The sequence below is a fragment of the Electrophorus electricus genome, chromosome 5, assembly GCF_041902795.1.
Source record: "Electrophorus electricus isolate QZ-2024a chromosome 5, ASM4190279v1, whole genome shotgun sequence".
Taxonomy (NCBI): domain Eukaryota; kingdom Metazoa; phylum Chordata; class Actinopteri; order Gymnotiformes; family Gymnotidae; genus Electrophorus; species Electrophorus electricus.
The window spans coordinates 9,289,101-9,305,713 of NC_137501.1; the positions used below are offsets into that span (position 1 = coordinate 9,289,101).

At 42.5% G+C, this 16,613-nt stretch overlaps 1 protein-coding gene across 2 annotated transcripts in view; it reads right to left on the minus strand.

Moving 5' to 3' along the window:
* Window positions 1-2,752: 2,752 nt before the first annotated feature.
* The window catches only part of antxr2a (ANTXR cell adhesion molecule 2a), a 39,993-nt gene continuing 26,132 nt past the window's right edge, over window positions 2,753-16,613 (minus strand). For both annotated transcript variants that reach the window (XM_081714133.1, XM_027029094.3), the window contains one exon: window positions 2,753-6,136. In XM_081714133.1, the coding sequence (XP_081570259.1) occupies window positions 6,098-6,136 (39 nt within the window). In that variant the 3' untranslated portion in view covers window positions 2,753-6,097. The remainder of the gene's footprint in view (window positions 6,137-16,613) is intronic.

The window sequence follows — 16,613 nt, forward strand, 5'->3', positions numbered from 1 at the left end:
CAGTTTACACAGGCAAGGGAAGAGTGTCTGTGTGGTTGGTGCAGTACATTAGTACAGTAGAATGGCTTATGTGAGAGTGAACTGACTCGTAAGCCTTGCGGTGTGAAACAACAACTCTTTTTATTGTACCATTTTTAAGATTATTCAGTTATGCGTCTCACTATTATATAAAACTATTTATAGCAATAAATAAAAAATCAACTGCTTCCAAGCAATGATCTCAAGACTGGTCAACATATCACCTCACATAGGTTGCGAGCAGAATGTGGCATCTTCAATATTATCTTAAATTTCCATAACATCTGCTCTCCAATTCTAAAAGCTGTTTAAGGCTTTATGTGACATGGAGTCTCCAAATGTGACGAGAGTGTGACCTCCAGCCATTGTTCTCTCTCCATGTTCATTAAATGAACTCTCCTGACCAGTGGCAAGGTGACTCTATGCCCTGCCACAAACTCCACCCACCACCCGAGTGTTTCTGGCTTTGCATTGGCTGAGAGGCCCCTCAATCAGTTTTAGTCCCAGGCTGAGTTGAACCAAAGGCTGTCTGGACAATATTTCTTGCTCTCCTACAAGGGCCTTCGGTGAACTGACACTCGTATGTTGGGTTTTATCATTAACAGACGGAGCTTTGGCCCTCCAGCACTGAGGTGAGCGTGTTGGCGTCTGAGTCAACACATGCCTCATGGTAGCTCACTGCCCATATTGTGTTGAGGTTTTGTTGTGTGTTGTCTGTTTTCTGAGACTAGTAGGTTTTCTGCTTTATCAGTTAATCAACAGAAAGTCTGCTTTATAGATGGTGAGATTTAAATGTTATAAAAATGCTTGCTTTATGAATAGTTATATTTAAAACCTCCTATAAAGATGAGAGAGTAACTGTGTACTGTGTAGTTACATCAATTCAGGCGATATGGATCATCATCAGTTAAATGGTGAGCAGTTAAGTCTGTATATCTACCAAAACACCTGATTATGTCCTGAGTATCAAAACACATTGAACAAAAAAGCCTAAAAATAATCTCCCACCTGTACTTTCCAAATGCTGGAAATAACAGAATTCTTTACGATAAGTGAGGGATTAGGTTTTATTTGCTTTGAAATACAGTGCAACAAAATCAAGTCTGAAGTCTAACAAGTTGGGTGTAGGACATTCCTGGCATCTATAGAGCGGCCCCTTGATGAATGATTATCACCTATAAGTATCTGATTTCAGAGAGCCGCGTTTCTGTAACAACTGTGAAAACCGAGATGACCATTGTACCTAGACAGGCTGAAAGAGCAAACAGCTGCCTAAGCCAGTTCTCTCAATTAACACCAACCACAGGAAGTGCGATTTTATTTGATGACTTTAATAATATAAGCATTTGGTTTCCTTACACCTTTTCAACCGATGCTTGTTCTATCAACATGTAAACTTTTAATTTAAAACATTTTGTCATATTAAAATATGTATACATATTTTAATATGACAAAATGTAAAAAAAAAAAAAAAAAAAAAAAAAAAAAAAAATATATATATATATATATATATAAACACTAAATATACACATTTACGAATATATGTTTGCCATATTTTCCACTTTTAAGACTAACACTTTTAAGGATAAATCATTCATTATTTTTGCTTTGTAAATTTTTAGATGCGTTAGTCTCCAAGGCAGGAACATCAAATTTGTTTTATGCTTCATCAGACTATTTGAAAATGGAGGATTCATTTAAAATAATGTAATTCAACATTTACGCCTCATAAGAAGCTTATCAGACAGTGTAAACACTCTAATGATGAGCCATGCAATTCTGTTAATTCAGAGCACTTTTCTACCTTGAGCAGAAAATTCCCTCATTTGACCTAATGTTGCATTAAAGGTAGAGGTTATAACATTAAGTGAAGTTGTTTTACTGCTAAAGCCAGGTACATGACACTTCAATTATACCTCTTTCCGGTAGCCAGTTGGCTCAGAGGGGTCTAGGAACTGCGAGGTGGTTTTAGCCATACATTGTGCGGGGGGGTGTACAGTTCAGGGCTGGAAAGACAGCTCTGGGGTTTGAAGCCGAGATCTGGGTGCGGCTAACAAGGACCCGAGAGGGGTGGATGGCTAAGGGTGTGTTGATATGTGTGCTTTAAGTGGCAGGTGTAGTTTCAGCTGGGCAGCCTGGTCGGTGACTGCAGGATGAGAGCAGGTCATAACGGAAGAAAGGTGAAAAAGGTATGAGATATGGCCAAAGCAAAATATTGCATGGCAGGACGCGCAAGAGTGTGATTTTCCACTGCAGCGCCTTATGTACTAATAGTGTTTATAACACACATTGATTTGCAGGTAACATTAGAGGCCAAAAAATCTCATTGACGTGACTGCAGAAAATAAGATTTAAAACAGGTGATTTCATCTCCAATTCTGCATCTAATAAACTACCAAAAAATATATGTGCACAAAATTACTAGTATTGCTAATATTCAATATACACCGTGGCTACAGTACTATAATAAAGAGAAAGGTAATTCTACAACCCTTATGCAATAGCTCAGAAAATGATTGGTTAAGTTGACAGATATTTAGAATAAAGTTCATAAATGTGCAGAATGAAAAGCATATGAAAATATGTCTTTTAATATCTTCATATTATTGGGTTGTTGTTTTTTTTTTTTGGCTGTACAAAATGGTAAGCTCGGCGACGTAATCTGCTTATGCATCTGATGAATCAGTTAACGTTCCGCGATACCATCTGGGTGCTCAGACAGTGACAGCAGATATGCCTGAGAAAATGGCCATTTATTTCATACAAATGGACAGAACAGTCATGAAAGATCTATTTGATCACAAGGCATCAGCAGTAAAGCTCCAGCAGGAATAATCCTCCTGGAAAAGTACAACCATGCTTTTGCACAGTACTGCCATTTTAGCACATATGAAATGTCTATTGTATCTATTAAGTAACTGAAGGGATTTAAAAAAAAAAACCCAAACAAAACAAAACAAAAAAAACAACCACCCTGCATAACTTGTTTCCACACAGAATTCATTATCACACAGTTTCTGTGAGGCGCCATATTGCAAACCGGTTTGTAGCCCATCACTACGATTTCCTAGCAACGATAAATGTAGACGTGAATAAGAAGATGAGGGCATGCGTGTAGGAGCATTTTAGGCTGGAGCAGGAGTCTTTGCAATGTTCACATTAACCTGTGAGTCTGATTACAGCTGCTATACTCTACACACTATATATGTTAAGTAGCTGAATACCCTTTCTGCATCATTCTGAAATAACTGCCTTTGAGTCCAAATAAATGAGGTCTGCCCACAGTTTAATGCATGTTTTAAAAGGTCCACTGAAGTAAAGGTTTATAGAAGGCCTGACTTAAGATATGATGCTTTTGGCTGAACACTAGCTAGCGATATGTTACCAATGACAAAATGCAACAGAACAGATAATAAATTACATTAAAACAGAAAGGAACATAGATTTTGGGGTATTATACATTCAATGGCCAAAGTTCAGTGATATGTTGAAAATCACAGCATCACATAATACATGGAGAAACATTTCTATCTTAATTTACATTAAACAACTGTCATTACTAAAATATGCTGCGTTTATCTGTATACAGAATAGCACATTTGTGTCAACATTCAAAGGGTTTTTAATTATATGTTACAATAATTATCCATTTTAATAAGAAATATTATTCAAATATTCAAAAATATTTAAATTCTAGTATTATGTTCATTTAGGGTACATATGTAAAAAATATCCTGATAAGAATAAACTGGTGCATAACATCTATAAAAAAAAACTTTAATAAGAGAATTAGTCATTTGCTTTTTCTATGTCCAGCTCAAATGGGTATAAATTGTGTAGCATCTAAGAAACCTTCATATTGAGTGTTCTTTAAAAAAGGTTTTGGGGGGGGAAAAAAAGAAAAAAGATAAAAAGAGTAATTCACACTGCTAACAGAAAAATAAAATAGAATTTTCTACTGACTCCTCTCCATGTGCACACACAATGAGAAAAATACTTTATGATAAACACAAATATAAAACAGTATAAAAATCAGCTGCTAAATCTTGTGTGATGAGTTAGTACAATGAAATGATGTGTTGTGACCAGTATATAAATATGTTTTAGTGAGGGTTAATAACAGGTCTCTGAATCTTGACAAGACAGAAAATTGTGATATATATTTTGTCATTGCTAAAAAGTGCACTAAATGTCAAATATTCACAAGTAAGGTTACTTTTATTTTTCCATTCCATTGTGTCTTTCTTTCTTTCTTTCTTTCTTTCTTATGATTTCAGCCCAGAGGAATCATTCACGTTCTTAAAATTTCAGCTGAAGATCACAAAGGAATAATTAGAGCAGGATATTTTGGTGTTGTCTGTCTCGTGCAGCCTCATGCCAACAGTGCGGGAGCCACCCAACCACCCACCCCACACTCCCACCCCCGACTTCAAACTTGATGCTTGTTGAACTTATTTTTAGTGTCATCTGATAAGCTTCCCTGCTTGCACCGAGATGTCCCACTGACCCAGCCACCGGTCATTGTCCGTACCGCTTCGCGTCAAAGCTGGAGCGCTTTGTCAGATTTCCACTCGAATATCCGCTGCGTGTCTGAAGTAGCGTATCAAAAGTGACTGGATCATTCCGGCCTTTTTTTTCCCTTCAGCCGCCTCCTTCATCCTCACCCCACGGCGCTTCCGTCCCACGCCGGCGCCGCACCCTGGAAGTCTTCATGACAGTGTGCCTCGCCCCACGTACAACAAATGCGCTGCTCGCTTATTTAGTGTGACCGCGGAGGAGCGAGGGAGTGGGTTGAGGGTCAGGGGGAGGCAATGAGGGTCATTTCTGGAAATGAACAATACTCTGTCCGTCGCCCTTTCGGCTTTGGCTTTTCGGGGTTTATGCACGAATCCCTTTCAGTTCGCTTTGGCAGATGGGACTTTTATTTCCGAACGGGGCAGATACAGTAATGGGTCGTTCGATGTCAGAAGGCATAAAGAGCGATGAGCAAAAGCTTCGCAGGCTGCTGCTTGCTGTTGCTTTTAATTCTTTTAATTAAACTCCCGACACTCTGGCGCCGACTGCGTGGCTGGGTGGAGATGGCTAGGGCACCATGCAAGATTTCATCTGCTCAAGAGAGAGAAAGTGGTGAGGCAGCTGTATCCATGCCCCAAAACTAAGCACTTTTATGGATTGTGATCACCCGTGTCTTAGCAGCCAAGGAGCAGACTGCCAGACTGGGGGTGGGGGTTCTGGAGTGGTGGTGGCGTGGTTCTAGAAAAGTCCCCCACGCAACACAGTATGTTAAAGTCTCAGAGAATCCGTCCCTGAAACGTAACTGCGCTGCCTGGGTCGCAGTCGTGCTCCATTCACTTTTTAGCTCCTGAGCGATGATGGGAAGGTGTCTTCACAAAACTAAAGGGCAAAGTCGTGCCACGTCTGCCACCTTGGGGGTTCCTGTCAGCAATCTGTCAGGCGTGTGCACTTCAGTGCCGAAAAGACAGGTCCCGCCGGGCGTCAGGCCACACCGGACGTGGGGAGGCCGCGTACTGGGACATGGCCAAGAGGTGCTGGACTTCCGTGCTTCCTGAGCCTAGTGAGATTAATTTCCGACTTCCACTCCAATGGCAAAAGTCCTCTTCCCGTACCCTATTAATTTATTTCTTCTTTTTAAAATGGCCCCAGTCTGCATCCATAAATTTAGCTTACTTCCTTTTTTTCTCTATTTCAAAGAAGGCACAATATGGTCGGAATATGTCAAGCCTTGTCCATAAAAAGTCCATAAAAGTCCATAAAAAGCTAACCAAATAGGGCACAAACCCCAGAACTTTCTTATGCACTTATTCTCTTGGATACACTACTAAAAGGCCCTTTTAGCAGCTCATGAGATACCATCTAAATAATTTAAAGCAGGTGCAATTGTGTTGGAAGGCCAAACCTAAAATTAAAAGGGCTGTAACAGATGTATGCTGCAGTACACTGCCCAATCAAGAACATAAATCATAAAAAAATAAGTCATTGGAAGAGAGAAACAGAGAGGAAATTTTGTTGGTTTCACTGGAGTTCTGGTTATCCATGGATTTTGATGATTTAAATCTGTCTAGCGATGCTGTACTCGGTTGAAATTCATACAGCGCCCCTGCAAGAAGAAAAGAGACATTAAAGATTTATTACTGGCAATATATTAAAACTTCCAAAAGACATTCTTCCTAAGTTTATTGAATAACAAACTCAGCTTTTTTAAACCCATTTTCAGGTCAGTGAGGCATTCTTATAGAAAATATCTGAAATGTAAATGAAATGTAATGTTCACAGATAGGGCTACATTTAATAAAACTACAAATAATGCTTTAATTGCTATAAAGACACCAATTTTGGCACTTATATAACTAATAATAGAAATAAAAATTACGACACTCAAATATAGGTTTCAGAGTTTAACAATTTTCCTTAAAATTTGCAAAACAGGAGAAGTATTCACATATAAAACAAAATCATAATTTTTCAAAAAGAATAATAATTCTAGAAATGTTTTATGTTAATTAAAAAAAAAAGTACACAGAGTAGCTGTAAAATGTGCTAAATTCATGTGAACATGCCATGTTCTCCTCTCTCTTTAGGTATCCCCATACATCAACGTAGCTGTAAAGTGTATTTTTGGAATGTCTGGCCCTCACTGTTAACAACTTGTTAGTCAAAACACACAGTGCAGGCCACTGAGAGGCTTCTGGGGACACTTAGACCACTCGCGCCAAGAGGGAGCTCTCACACTGCTTATTTCCACTGCCACACACACACACACACACACACACACACACACACACACACTTTTACTTTTACGCATTTGGCAGACACTTTTATCCAGAGCGACTTACAATTTCAATCACGTTACAGAGGTAGGCAAGTATAGTGTTCAGAATCTTGCCCAAGGACTCTTAATACTATAGCATGGAGCACTTGCATGGATTGGGATTGAAGCCGGATCCACCCCCAGGAGACACATTCACACGTGCATACATATACATACATCTGCATACAGACATGCAGTCTTGTAATTTGTACTGACTTATGTATTAGAGGTGCTAAATAATACTATGCTTACTCCCCATCCTAATCCTAAAATACATTCTCTTGATTCTTCTATTTTTTTTTTTGTTTGTTTATTAAAATAGGCCACAAAAAATTCTTGGGGCACCAGTCAAATATCATGGGGACATTAGATTCCCACAAAGAGCGAAAGACATGCCCTGCACCCCCCGACACACACACACACACACACACACACACACACACACACACACACACACACACACACACACACACACACACACACACACACACACACACACACACACACTTATGGTCATCTGAACCCAAGACATCTCTCTCGTCATGTGTATATTGGCAACAACGCTTAGTTTATTTTACTCCTGCAACACCTTTGAGGGTACAGGGTTGTTGAGATGTTTTACTCACAAGTTAACATTGCAACTCTACATCTGCTCTGCCACATGACAGGAAGCCTAGCATAAACACACTGTCCCTTTGATTAGAAATACTGGAGTATCAGAACCATAAATAGGAAAAGAGCCCCTTTCTGCTGGCGTCATCTGCCCTACTTTCGCAAGTGCTAATGAACGCTGGCCGAACGTCGGCGTCGTCGCGGACTCTCGGCGAATGGAGAGCTTTGCGCCGTCCCTCTGCCGTAAGCCGCGCGAGGCAGACCCTCTGCGCTAGATCCCGCTCTGTCAACAAATAAGGCACGTCAGATGCTGTTTTGGCTGCGGCCGACGGCGCGGCTAAGTTCACTGGATTTTGGGGGGCTTTGGGGTAGGCGCTCGGAAAAGCCGTCCCCCTCTGCGCGCCCTGGCGGGGGCGGGCATGTTGGCGATGCGGAGGGGACGGGGGGCTTGGGAGAGGGTGGAGGAGGCTCGTCGGATGGCGGCAGCGGCCAGGTGCGTCGCAATACGATCAGGCCCCCGCCGAGCCGGCCACTCGGATTTGGCGGCAGCCAAGGAAGGACGGAGGGGCTCGGGGCGCCACGGGGACGGAGAGGAGACCGGCACTGCAGGAGGCATGGCATGAGGTGGAATCGAGGGAAAAAAAAAAAAGATATGTGCACTCGACAGTCTTTAGGGCTTCAATGCGTACTGGTGCATGATACGTACAGGTTTTGTTTGGTGTTGGAATATTGTACACTGTATACAAATCACTGCTTTGCATTAAGGGGTTGGTGCTTACAATAAATGTCATCCACACGTGGAAACAAAGACTGCTTGGTACTGCAAGGCGGCACTGGATACCCCATAAAAGAAGACTCTGCATCCAATGGACCAGCAGACGTTTCATCAGAAAATGGCTCGAAAGGGGACGAGCTTAAGAGGCTGTGAGAACACAGGCCTTATTACAAACTCGGCAAAAAAACTTGCGCTTGATTTCCCTGATCACAGAGCCTGTCTGTTCCACCAGCCATCTTAAACAGAAGACACAAGGCTCAGTTCATCAAAGGCCCCTCTCTGACTCCCAACATATGCTACACCTATACAAAACAGTCAAATGGCAACGCCGCGTTAGAGGACCACTACTGCTTCACTAGCACTGTTCTGGTGTGTGTGTACGCAGCATTTTCTGCACGCTGCACGAGGCCGACGGGCTGCCCCGCCTCGGAGGAACGTGTCCAGGGTTTCCGATTCTGCCGGGTGTTCAGGCACTGGCCCAATGGAGAAGGGCACGTGTGATATGGGCCTCTCTTCCCTGGCTAGCCCGCACGCCGGGGTAGCACGGTTCCCCCAGCGCTCCTGCTCCCCCCGGGGAGTCGTCTTGCACTCCCCCTTCTCTGCGGGAGCGAGATGCAGGAAGTGGAGGGTGGAACAGCGTGCTTGGACTCTGGCCCGTGTCCTTTTGTAGAGCGCCTCATCGCGAAACGTTCAAGCAGCGCTCCCATCTTAAAGCTGCCGGTTCCAAGCGCAGAATGGTCAACAATAATTATGGGCATTCGCGTGTGCCTGATGGCGCCAATATGAACGGCAGCTCGGTGCCAGTGCGATTTATGCTCTTTGTAAGTTGACCCGGCGACTGCATCGTGTTGCACTACAAAGGAGATGCTCTACAACTCTTCATTTAAAATAAAATGCTTACGATTCTACAGTGACGGAGAAAAAAAAATGAAATGGCAACAAACTAACTTCTGAACAGCAAAATCTGTCTTGATGTAATGCGGCATGAGGTGTCGGCTCTCCCCGCCACATATTGAACGCGTTAAAAGTTCAGCGTGGGACAAGAGGTTCGGCTGCAAACAGGCCGATTCCTGCCGCCAGAATGTGAGCAATCAGGCGGTCCAATGGCGGGCCCTCGCTTTGCTACGTCCGTGGTCTGCATACAGCCCACATAGCACAGCCATCTGGCAGAGTGGAGAATCTGAACTGAGCCAAGGCGGCCAAAACATCACACCTGCTGACAACTTGGATTATTCCTCCAGTCGATAAAAAAAAAACCTGATATAGGCACTGGACCACAGTGTGCATTAAAATCACCACAGAATGGTGAGTTTTAAATGTTATCTGAGAGCAAGGATGCCCCCAAAACTGTATTTTGGCTTCACGGTTTCTGAATGAAAAATAATGCATCTCTAAGTTTTTGAAATCTAAGAGGAACAGGACAGAGCAAATCTGCAGGAGGTCCTACAAGACAAGGTAGTATAACCCCATTCCCTTTTAAAGGGAACTGGCTGATTTATACAGGCTGGTGATCCCTGTAATTCAATTCCCAAACCACAACAAAGACTTTCAGTAGAATTTTCTGCCCTCATTATTTACAAGGCCATAAAATTTTTCCTCGTGCTGACGTGATATTTACAGCAGAATCCTTTCAACGAGACGGGGTGACTCAAATCGAATCTTCTGGGTAAATACAGGGGCATATGATCAGCAATCGAGCCTGCCGAGACCCGGACTGACCCTGGAAACAAGGGGAGTGATGCTTTTTAATCTCAAGATGGCCATAAAAACCACTAGGCTGATGTCCAGCATAATACTGTTTGCATATAGTCCATCATCTGCGCCACATTTGCACTTATGGAAGTGGTGCTGAGGGTAAACACACAGAAAGACTCAGAGGCATTCAGTGTCACTCACCTCTCCTTGTCAGATCCATCTACCAGTGAATGGTTGCTCAGCTGATTGTATTAATACAAGGACCACAGTATTCGACTACTCTAGCAATCGAGTGTTCTATCAATTACTCCATAAATTAAACAAGTAATTGAATAAAAAGTACTATTGCTTTATTAAAGACCAATAGTAAATATACAAGAGACTACAAGACAGGTATCTCAAAATTATGAACTAATTGGCTTGTTAACATTTTTATTGATAATTTCATATGGTATCTGTCAAAACTAAACGTAATTTAGTGTATTTAAATGCCCTACTATATTTCGGGTTTTAAATAAAGCATTTTCTGAAACGCAAAAGCAAAAAGTAAATAAAAAATGAATTTCAAATTATTTTAAAGCAAAAGGTATCCAGGTATTTTCACATGACCTTTTTATTTTTTATGCGCAGAACATCCATTATTAAATGGACTATTTTTAGCTGTTAAGTAGTTGTTGATATAAAGTAACACAATATCACCTAGCTTTAATGTTATTTTGGTATACACCCACATTTTTTGTTGTTAGCGAGCCTAGTATTCAGTTACTGAATCTGTTTTTGGCTTGATGGATGTACTGCACGTTTTCTGTGCAAGGCACAATGGGGCGTAGGAATATCATGCATATAGTTTGGATTAAAATAAATTATTTGCATCCATGATTTTTAGTAATCGAGTTACTCAATTTTCTCGCAGACTCGGTTCAGCCCTAATTAATACAGTGTTAAGAATGATGCCATCTCTCATAGATATAATTGTCTAGTTTGCATATACTTTGTAAGTCTTAGTTCCTTTTATGCAGATTTCTGGAACAGAAGCCTGAACAACAGAACCCATTTCAATGGCGACTAGCAATCTAAACTTACCGCTGATCTGTGGCGGCAGTACAAAGCACTTAGCACTGGAGTTACATTTACATAGCATCAACTTATTGGTGTCATTTGTTTACTGTTAGGCACAAAAGACAGAAGAATATAGTCGCACCATTGGCAAGAGGTTTTTCCACCAAATAAATGTGTTTTGAACATCATGAATAGACCAGAACACTGAAAAAAAATATTTGTCAAGCAAGGCAGCAGGTGTTTAAAAAAAAAAAAAGACTTTCAAAACATTAACAAAAAGAGCAGCATACAACATTCTTAGTGACTTGGCCATTTCCATCAAGCTCTGATAATTATTCTGATGATGATGTGGAGTAGGTGTCTGCTTTCTACTCCACAGTATAAGTGGGGAACAAGCATCCGGCCTCTACACTAGGAACCAAATGATTCGGTTGTAAGGGAAAAAACACCAGTGGGTTCTGAATTGTAGCTGGAGACAGGAGTTACAGGTTGACTCGGTAACTCAAAGCTTCTTCTCCTGCTACCACTGTAAACTTGCATATCACATGTCAAAACTTGACACCTTTTTACATTTATGACAGCTCAAAGAAACTGTAGTGATGGGCTTCTCACAAAATACACTTTTAAAGAAGGCTAATTCAAATAAAAGAGCTCTCTCAAACAGTATGAAATTATTATTGCATTATTGTTTTTTTAATACAATAAATGTTAGTAAGCTTATACCTTAAAAGTATGTCAAAATAGCAGTGAAAGTGTTCTTCCCCATTTCATTTCCTTCTCTAACACTATCCTCCAGACCCTGCACACCACAGGAGCCTTTTTGCTATGGGAAGGGCATAAACATGCAGATGTTTCCTGCTCACAACTCAGCCTCTTCAACCAGAATATTTTTTTCTCTCTCTTTTTTTTTGGGTCAGAGTAAGTGCACATCATTGCCAGCTAAAAGCTCTGGGCACCCTCCCTTGGTTGTTTGAGAGAAAATGCCAGTAGTTTTGGCGGCACGTGGGTGCTCACAGACGGCAAAGGCGGGCACAGATGGCACTAATGGACAAGTGGAATCCAACAGAGGGAGCGGGCCCTCGCCGTGGAACGGGACCGGTCCAAATAGCTGCGGTGGAAGCCAGGCCTCGTCGATGGGCCTCCAGTGCCGGCTACGGCTGCACCGCTTCTAGCACTGTCGCTTTAAAGTGATCAAGGGTCGTAAAGAGGCTGATTGGAAAGATGCCAACGAGATCAGGCAGAGCAGAGACTGGTCTCGGTTCCGCACATGCTCCAGCGGAGGCCAAACAAGTTGGGGCAGGAATGACGGCGGGTTGGCGCACGCGGGGGGGGGGCTGATCCGGAGAATATAAAGCATCGTTTCTAACTTAAATCGAGGAAAAGATAAGTACTGATTATCAAAAGAATGTGAAAAGGTGTAAAAACAACAACAACAACAACGTCTCTTTCTTTTAGCACAGTCATAACAGTTAACTAACTGGGCTGTTCTAGGTGCTTGCATGGAGTTCTCATGCATCTGTAATAGTTTAAGTAAACGCATCTGCTCGAGCCCTTCCACGGTGTCTGCCTGCTTCTCCCAATGTCCTCAGAGAGAGCTGGACCTCATCTGCACTTTTCATTCATTTTTCAGCTCTGCTCTCAAGCCCCCTGGAAATAGGTTTTCCCAAGTGCCACCGCAGAGCAGTGGCTGGCGAGAGGTTGATGCTGCAACATTACACCTCAGGAAATATGATCCAAGCAAGAAGCTACTTAATAAACGAAACGATAAATTTTGCAAACAATTTGCGGAGTGCAACAGAAAAAGACAAAGGACAGATCAAGATGGAGATGTAAACTACAGCAGTGTAACCTGCATGGACTTTGTGCTGCTGATATTAAAGTACAGGCAGTTTGCACAGCAGAAAGTGTCCTGTGCATATCACTGAAAAAGTAGTGTAATGATTCTCATGTAAAGTGACTAGGATGTATATACTTAAAATGCACACATGCCCACAAGTCAAGGGGCAGGAAATGATTCACATTGATTAGGTAGACAGTTTGTAAGTAGAATGAAAAAAAAGTGCTTGTGTGCGAGTGTGTGTGTGCGCACATGCAAGTGTTTGTAAACGTGACTGGGTTCACATGGACCTGGGAGGGTGGAGGAGCAGGCCCTGGGACAGGGAGCAGTAACTGGGGGTGGGGGGGCGCTGTCAGAGCGGTGCTGCAGCAGCCGTACACGTGCGGCCCCGGTGTGTGGGAGTGGGAGTGCTGGGCTGATGTGTTACAGCCTGCTGTGAGGCTAATGCTGTTGGAAGAGGTCCCGGTGCTCAGCCCACACAGGTTTGATCGGCCTGACCTTCTGGAAGAGCCACGACATAAAGGCTAACGTATAGCCATTCATATGTGGACCTCGGGCCTGGGGTGGCTCTCGGGCCAACTGGCCCAGAGTACATTACAACAGGTGGCAGTTTCATAAAGTTCTACAGACTGAACACAAGCTATTGTCTTGTCTGTGTAGGGTAAGAGGTACGATTTTGTAAAGTTTTGGATGTACTGTAGTTTCTAATAATGTAATTGTGAAGACCAGTTAAAATATTTCTGTACACCCAACTCCTTTGATTAAATAAAGAATTACATTTAGAAGACAATTATCAACAATTTTACTCAAATTTAATTATCAATGAAGATCAACCTCAAAATTCAAAGATCCAGCATATTCTAGTGCTGTATATTTTCTTATATGTAACGTTTTACGTTACATAGTTTAACTGGGAGTTCTAGACTTTTTTGAGTAATGTCAAGGAGAAAGGTATGCTCTTCTGCTAGCTGGAGAAATAAAGTCCTGGCACCCTCATGTGCTATACTTATTTATTTACTCCAAAAATGTAAGTATGCAAACTCCTCCTTAATTTATGCCACTGAAATGTCTTCATATGCAGGTTTGCGACATAATTCACTGCCAAAATGTTACCTCTAAATTACAAGACAGAAAAGTTTTTATTTATGTAGTGGCATAAAACACAGGTGTATAAATAAAGTCAGGCTGGTCGTGGCGCTCTGCTCAGTGGTAAGTCCTGGCCATAAAACATCTTGTTATGTCTACTGAGAAAAATATGCTTATCAAGCCACATGGTAATGTAGGCAGTAAATAACCCGATTGCCACACGACCGCTGAGGAGATGTGATGGCGGCTTCTGGCCGCCGGCTGGCAATGCAGCGGCTCTGGGGCTTTGTGTGGACCACAACTGTGAGAAGTGGGTTAATGTGACCTGAGTTAGTCAGACAACAGATCGGTTAGGGGTAAGAGTGTGCACATGTGCACACTCACACAGAATATAGAATATAGTGCTAGAAGTACCTCATTCTGACCCAGACCCTGTCAGACCAGGAACATTTTCACGATCAGGACTTCCACTGAACGCAGAGGTTCCCACTCCTGCTTTACGTGTTCATGCCTGTATACGAGGATGGGCTGTGACCTTTAACCCTGCGACCGTGGGAGCGTGCAGACCCATGATGGGTCATGGCCGTCACATCTTCCACCCACACTTGCCTGCACGGCTCAACTGCCCTCTCCACCTGCTTCCCTTCAGTCACTCCTCCTTCCCTGTGGCCTTTCTAAAATAAACAGGTTGAGAGAACCCCACCTGACTATGCTTTCTAACTGTAAAGATGGTCTTAAGGGTATGGGGGTTTTAGGACACCCACACATCGTTGCACTGTTTGGTCTGCTGAAAAATCGAACTGTTGGACTTGTGCAAATAATGGAAGTTTTAAAAGAGAACTTGGTTGTCCTGAGGTATTGGGGAACACCATTCCTCCATGCCAATTTGACACTTTGATACAGACAAACTCAGCAGCTGTTTAAAGAAAGGAGGCCCTCACCTGGACACTGACAAGATGAAGAGAAAGAGAAGTGTAAAGAAGACAGCTACCAAAGGGGAACTTGAACTACTTGGCAGGCTCATGCCCACTTTAATACCCAAATTGAGGTAGGTTGTGCTACCGTCTGTTATTTTCGCCTCAAGATTTTGGGATAAATATTTACTCGCAGATGGGTGTTAAGTGCTTAGGCTAACTCACTACATCCAAAGTGCTTACTTGAAACTCCAGCAGAGATCAGTCAATAGCCAGAGCTAAGACTCCACAAAATACAGCAAAGAACGGGGAGAAAAAGCGACGGTCAAGCGGGATGCAAAAATAAAGTGCCATTTCTTGAAATGGGGAATAATGTTCTTCTCATATTTATGGTTACATATTCTTCCCCTGAAAAAGTAACTCAAGAATATTACTGAGAAAAGGAAATGAGATTCAATAAGGGAAGGCCTGATGTGGTCTCTCTGGGAACTTCCACGTCTTAAGCAGCTCTTTGCAGGCCAGGCTGAGGAGGCAGAGTTAGCATGGCAAAGGCCCCACAGGCTGAGGAGGCAGCGTGTCCGTATTCGGCTATGCAGATGTCATGATAATGAGATGCCTCCTCAGATAGGCCCTAGCATGAAAGCAAATGTCTCTATCACTGTGTGTGTGTGCGTGCGTGCGTGCGTGCTCTCTCTCCTTCTCAAACCAAACACAGGTAGTCGCTTCATCTCCACTCATCCTCTTTAAACGCCATTTGCAATCCACTAAGGACAAATAGCAAAGGAGGGGGGTGTGTGTGGTCGGTGGGAGTTCTTTCAGTGCTTTGTTGCCCCCATTCAGTGACTGTGCGTGCACGTGCATGCGTGTGTGATGTGTGTTTGCAAACGAAGAGAGTGCGACTGTGTGAGGGCAAGTGTGTGTGTGTCTGAAAGAGAGAGAGATGCAGGGAGGGGTGCCTATTAAATGGAGGATGACAGGGAGTAATTATTCTAATGTGCTGCACTGCAGACTGAAGCAAAGTGGCCGGGCTGGGGTGGCGTCTGGGAGTCGTTAGAGGTGATGCGTGAGCGCATGCACGTGTGCTGGATGCTGGCGAGGCAGCTGTCGCCCTCTCAGGTGGTCTGACCCACACAACTGCTACCACGGCGACCACTGCTGCTGTTTAGCCCCAGCCTGGGTGTGTGGTCTTCACTGTCTAATGTGCGCGTCATGGTCAGTTCTGACCAGAAAATGTGTTGTGTGTGACCGCAAAAAAACAAAAAAAACCAAAAACAATGTACAAACAAACAGCAAACAAAACAACCTGTCAGTTGTTGCCAAAAGCATAACAATATCTGGAACACACCACCCCATTTCAAATGGCTGTGTTATTATAGTTAAAGAATACATATGAACAAACCAAAAATGCAAAACACAGTTTAATAATTTCTATGATTTCTTTTTTTTACATTTTGGACTGCACTGGTATTTTACACTTTACTGAAATCAGTCAAAAACGATTTCTCTCACAATCAGACAGGCAACTGTCAACTTTCTTGAAATTAGAAGCTTCCATCCCTAACGTCTGGGTATAAAGAAATTTTGTTGACACGCTAAAAATGACTAATATTATTCCGAGTCCACAAAGAAAATTCTAAACTTGGACTATACTGGCTAAATTATATGCATTCATGTTCAAATTCTAGAGCCACTTTAACTTTGAAAAATATTAATGTAACTTCCATTTTCCATTAATACAATCTGTGCCCTTACTAAGAAAGTCATGACAATTCATATATGCCACAGAAA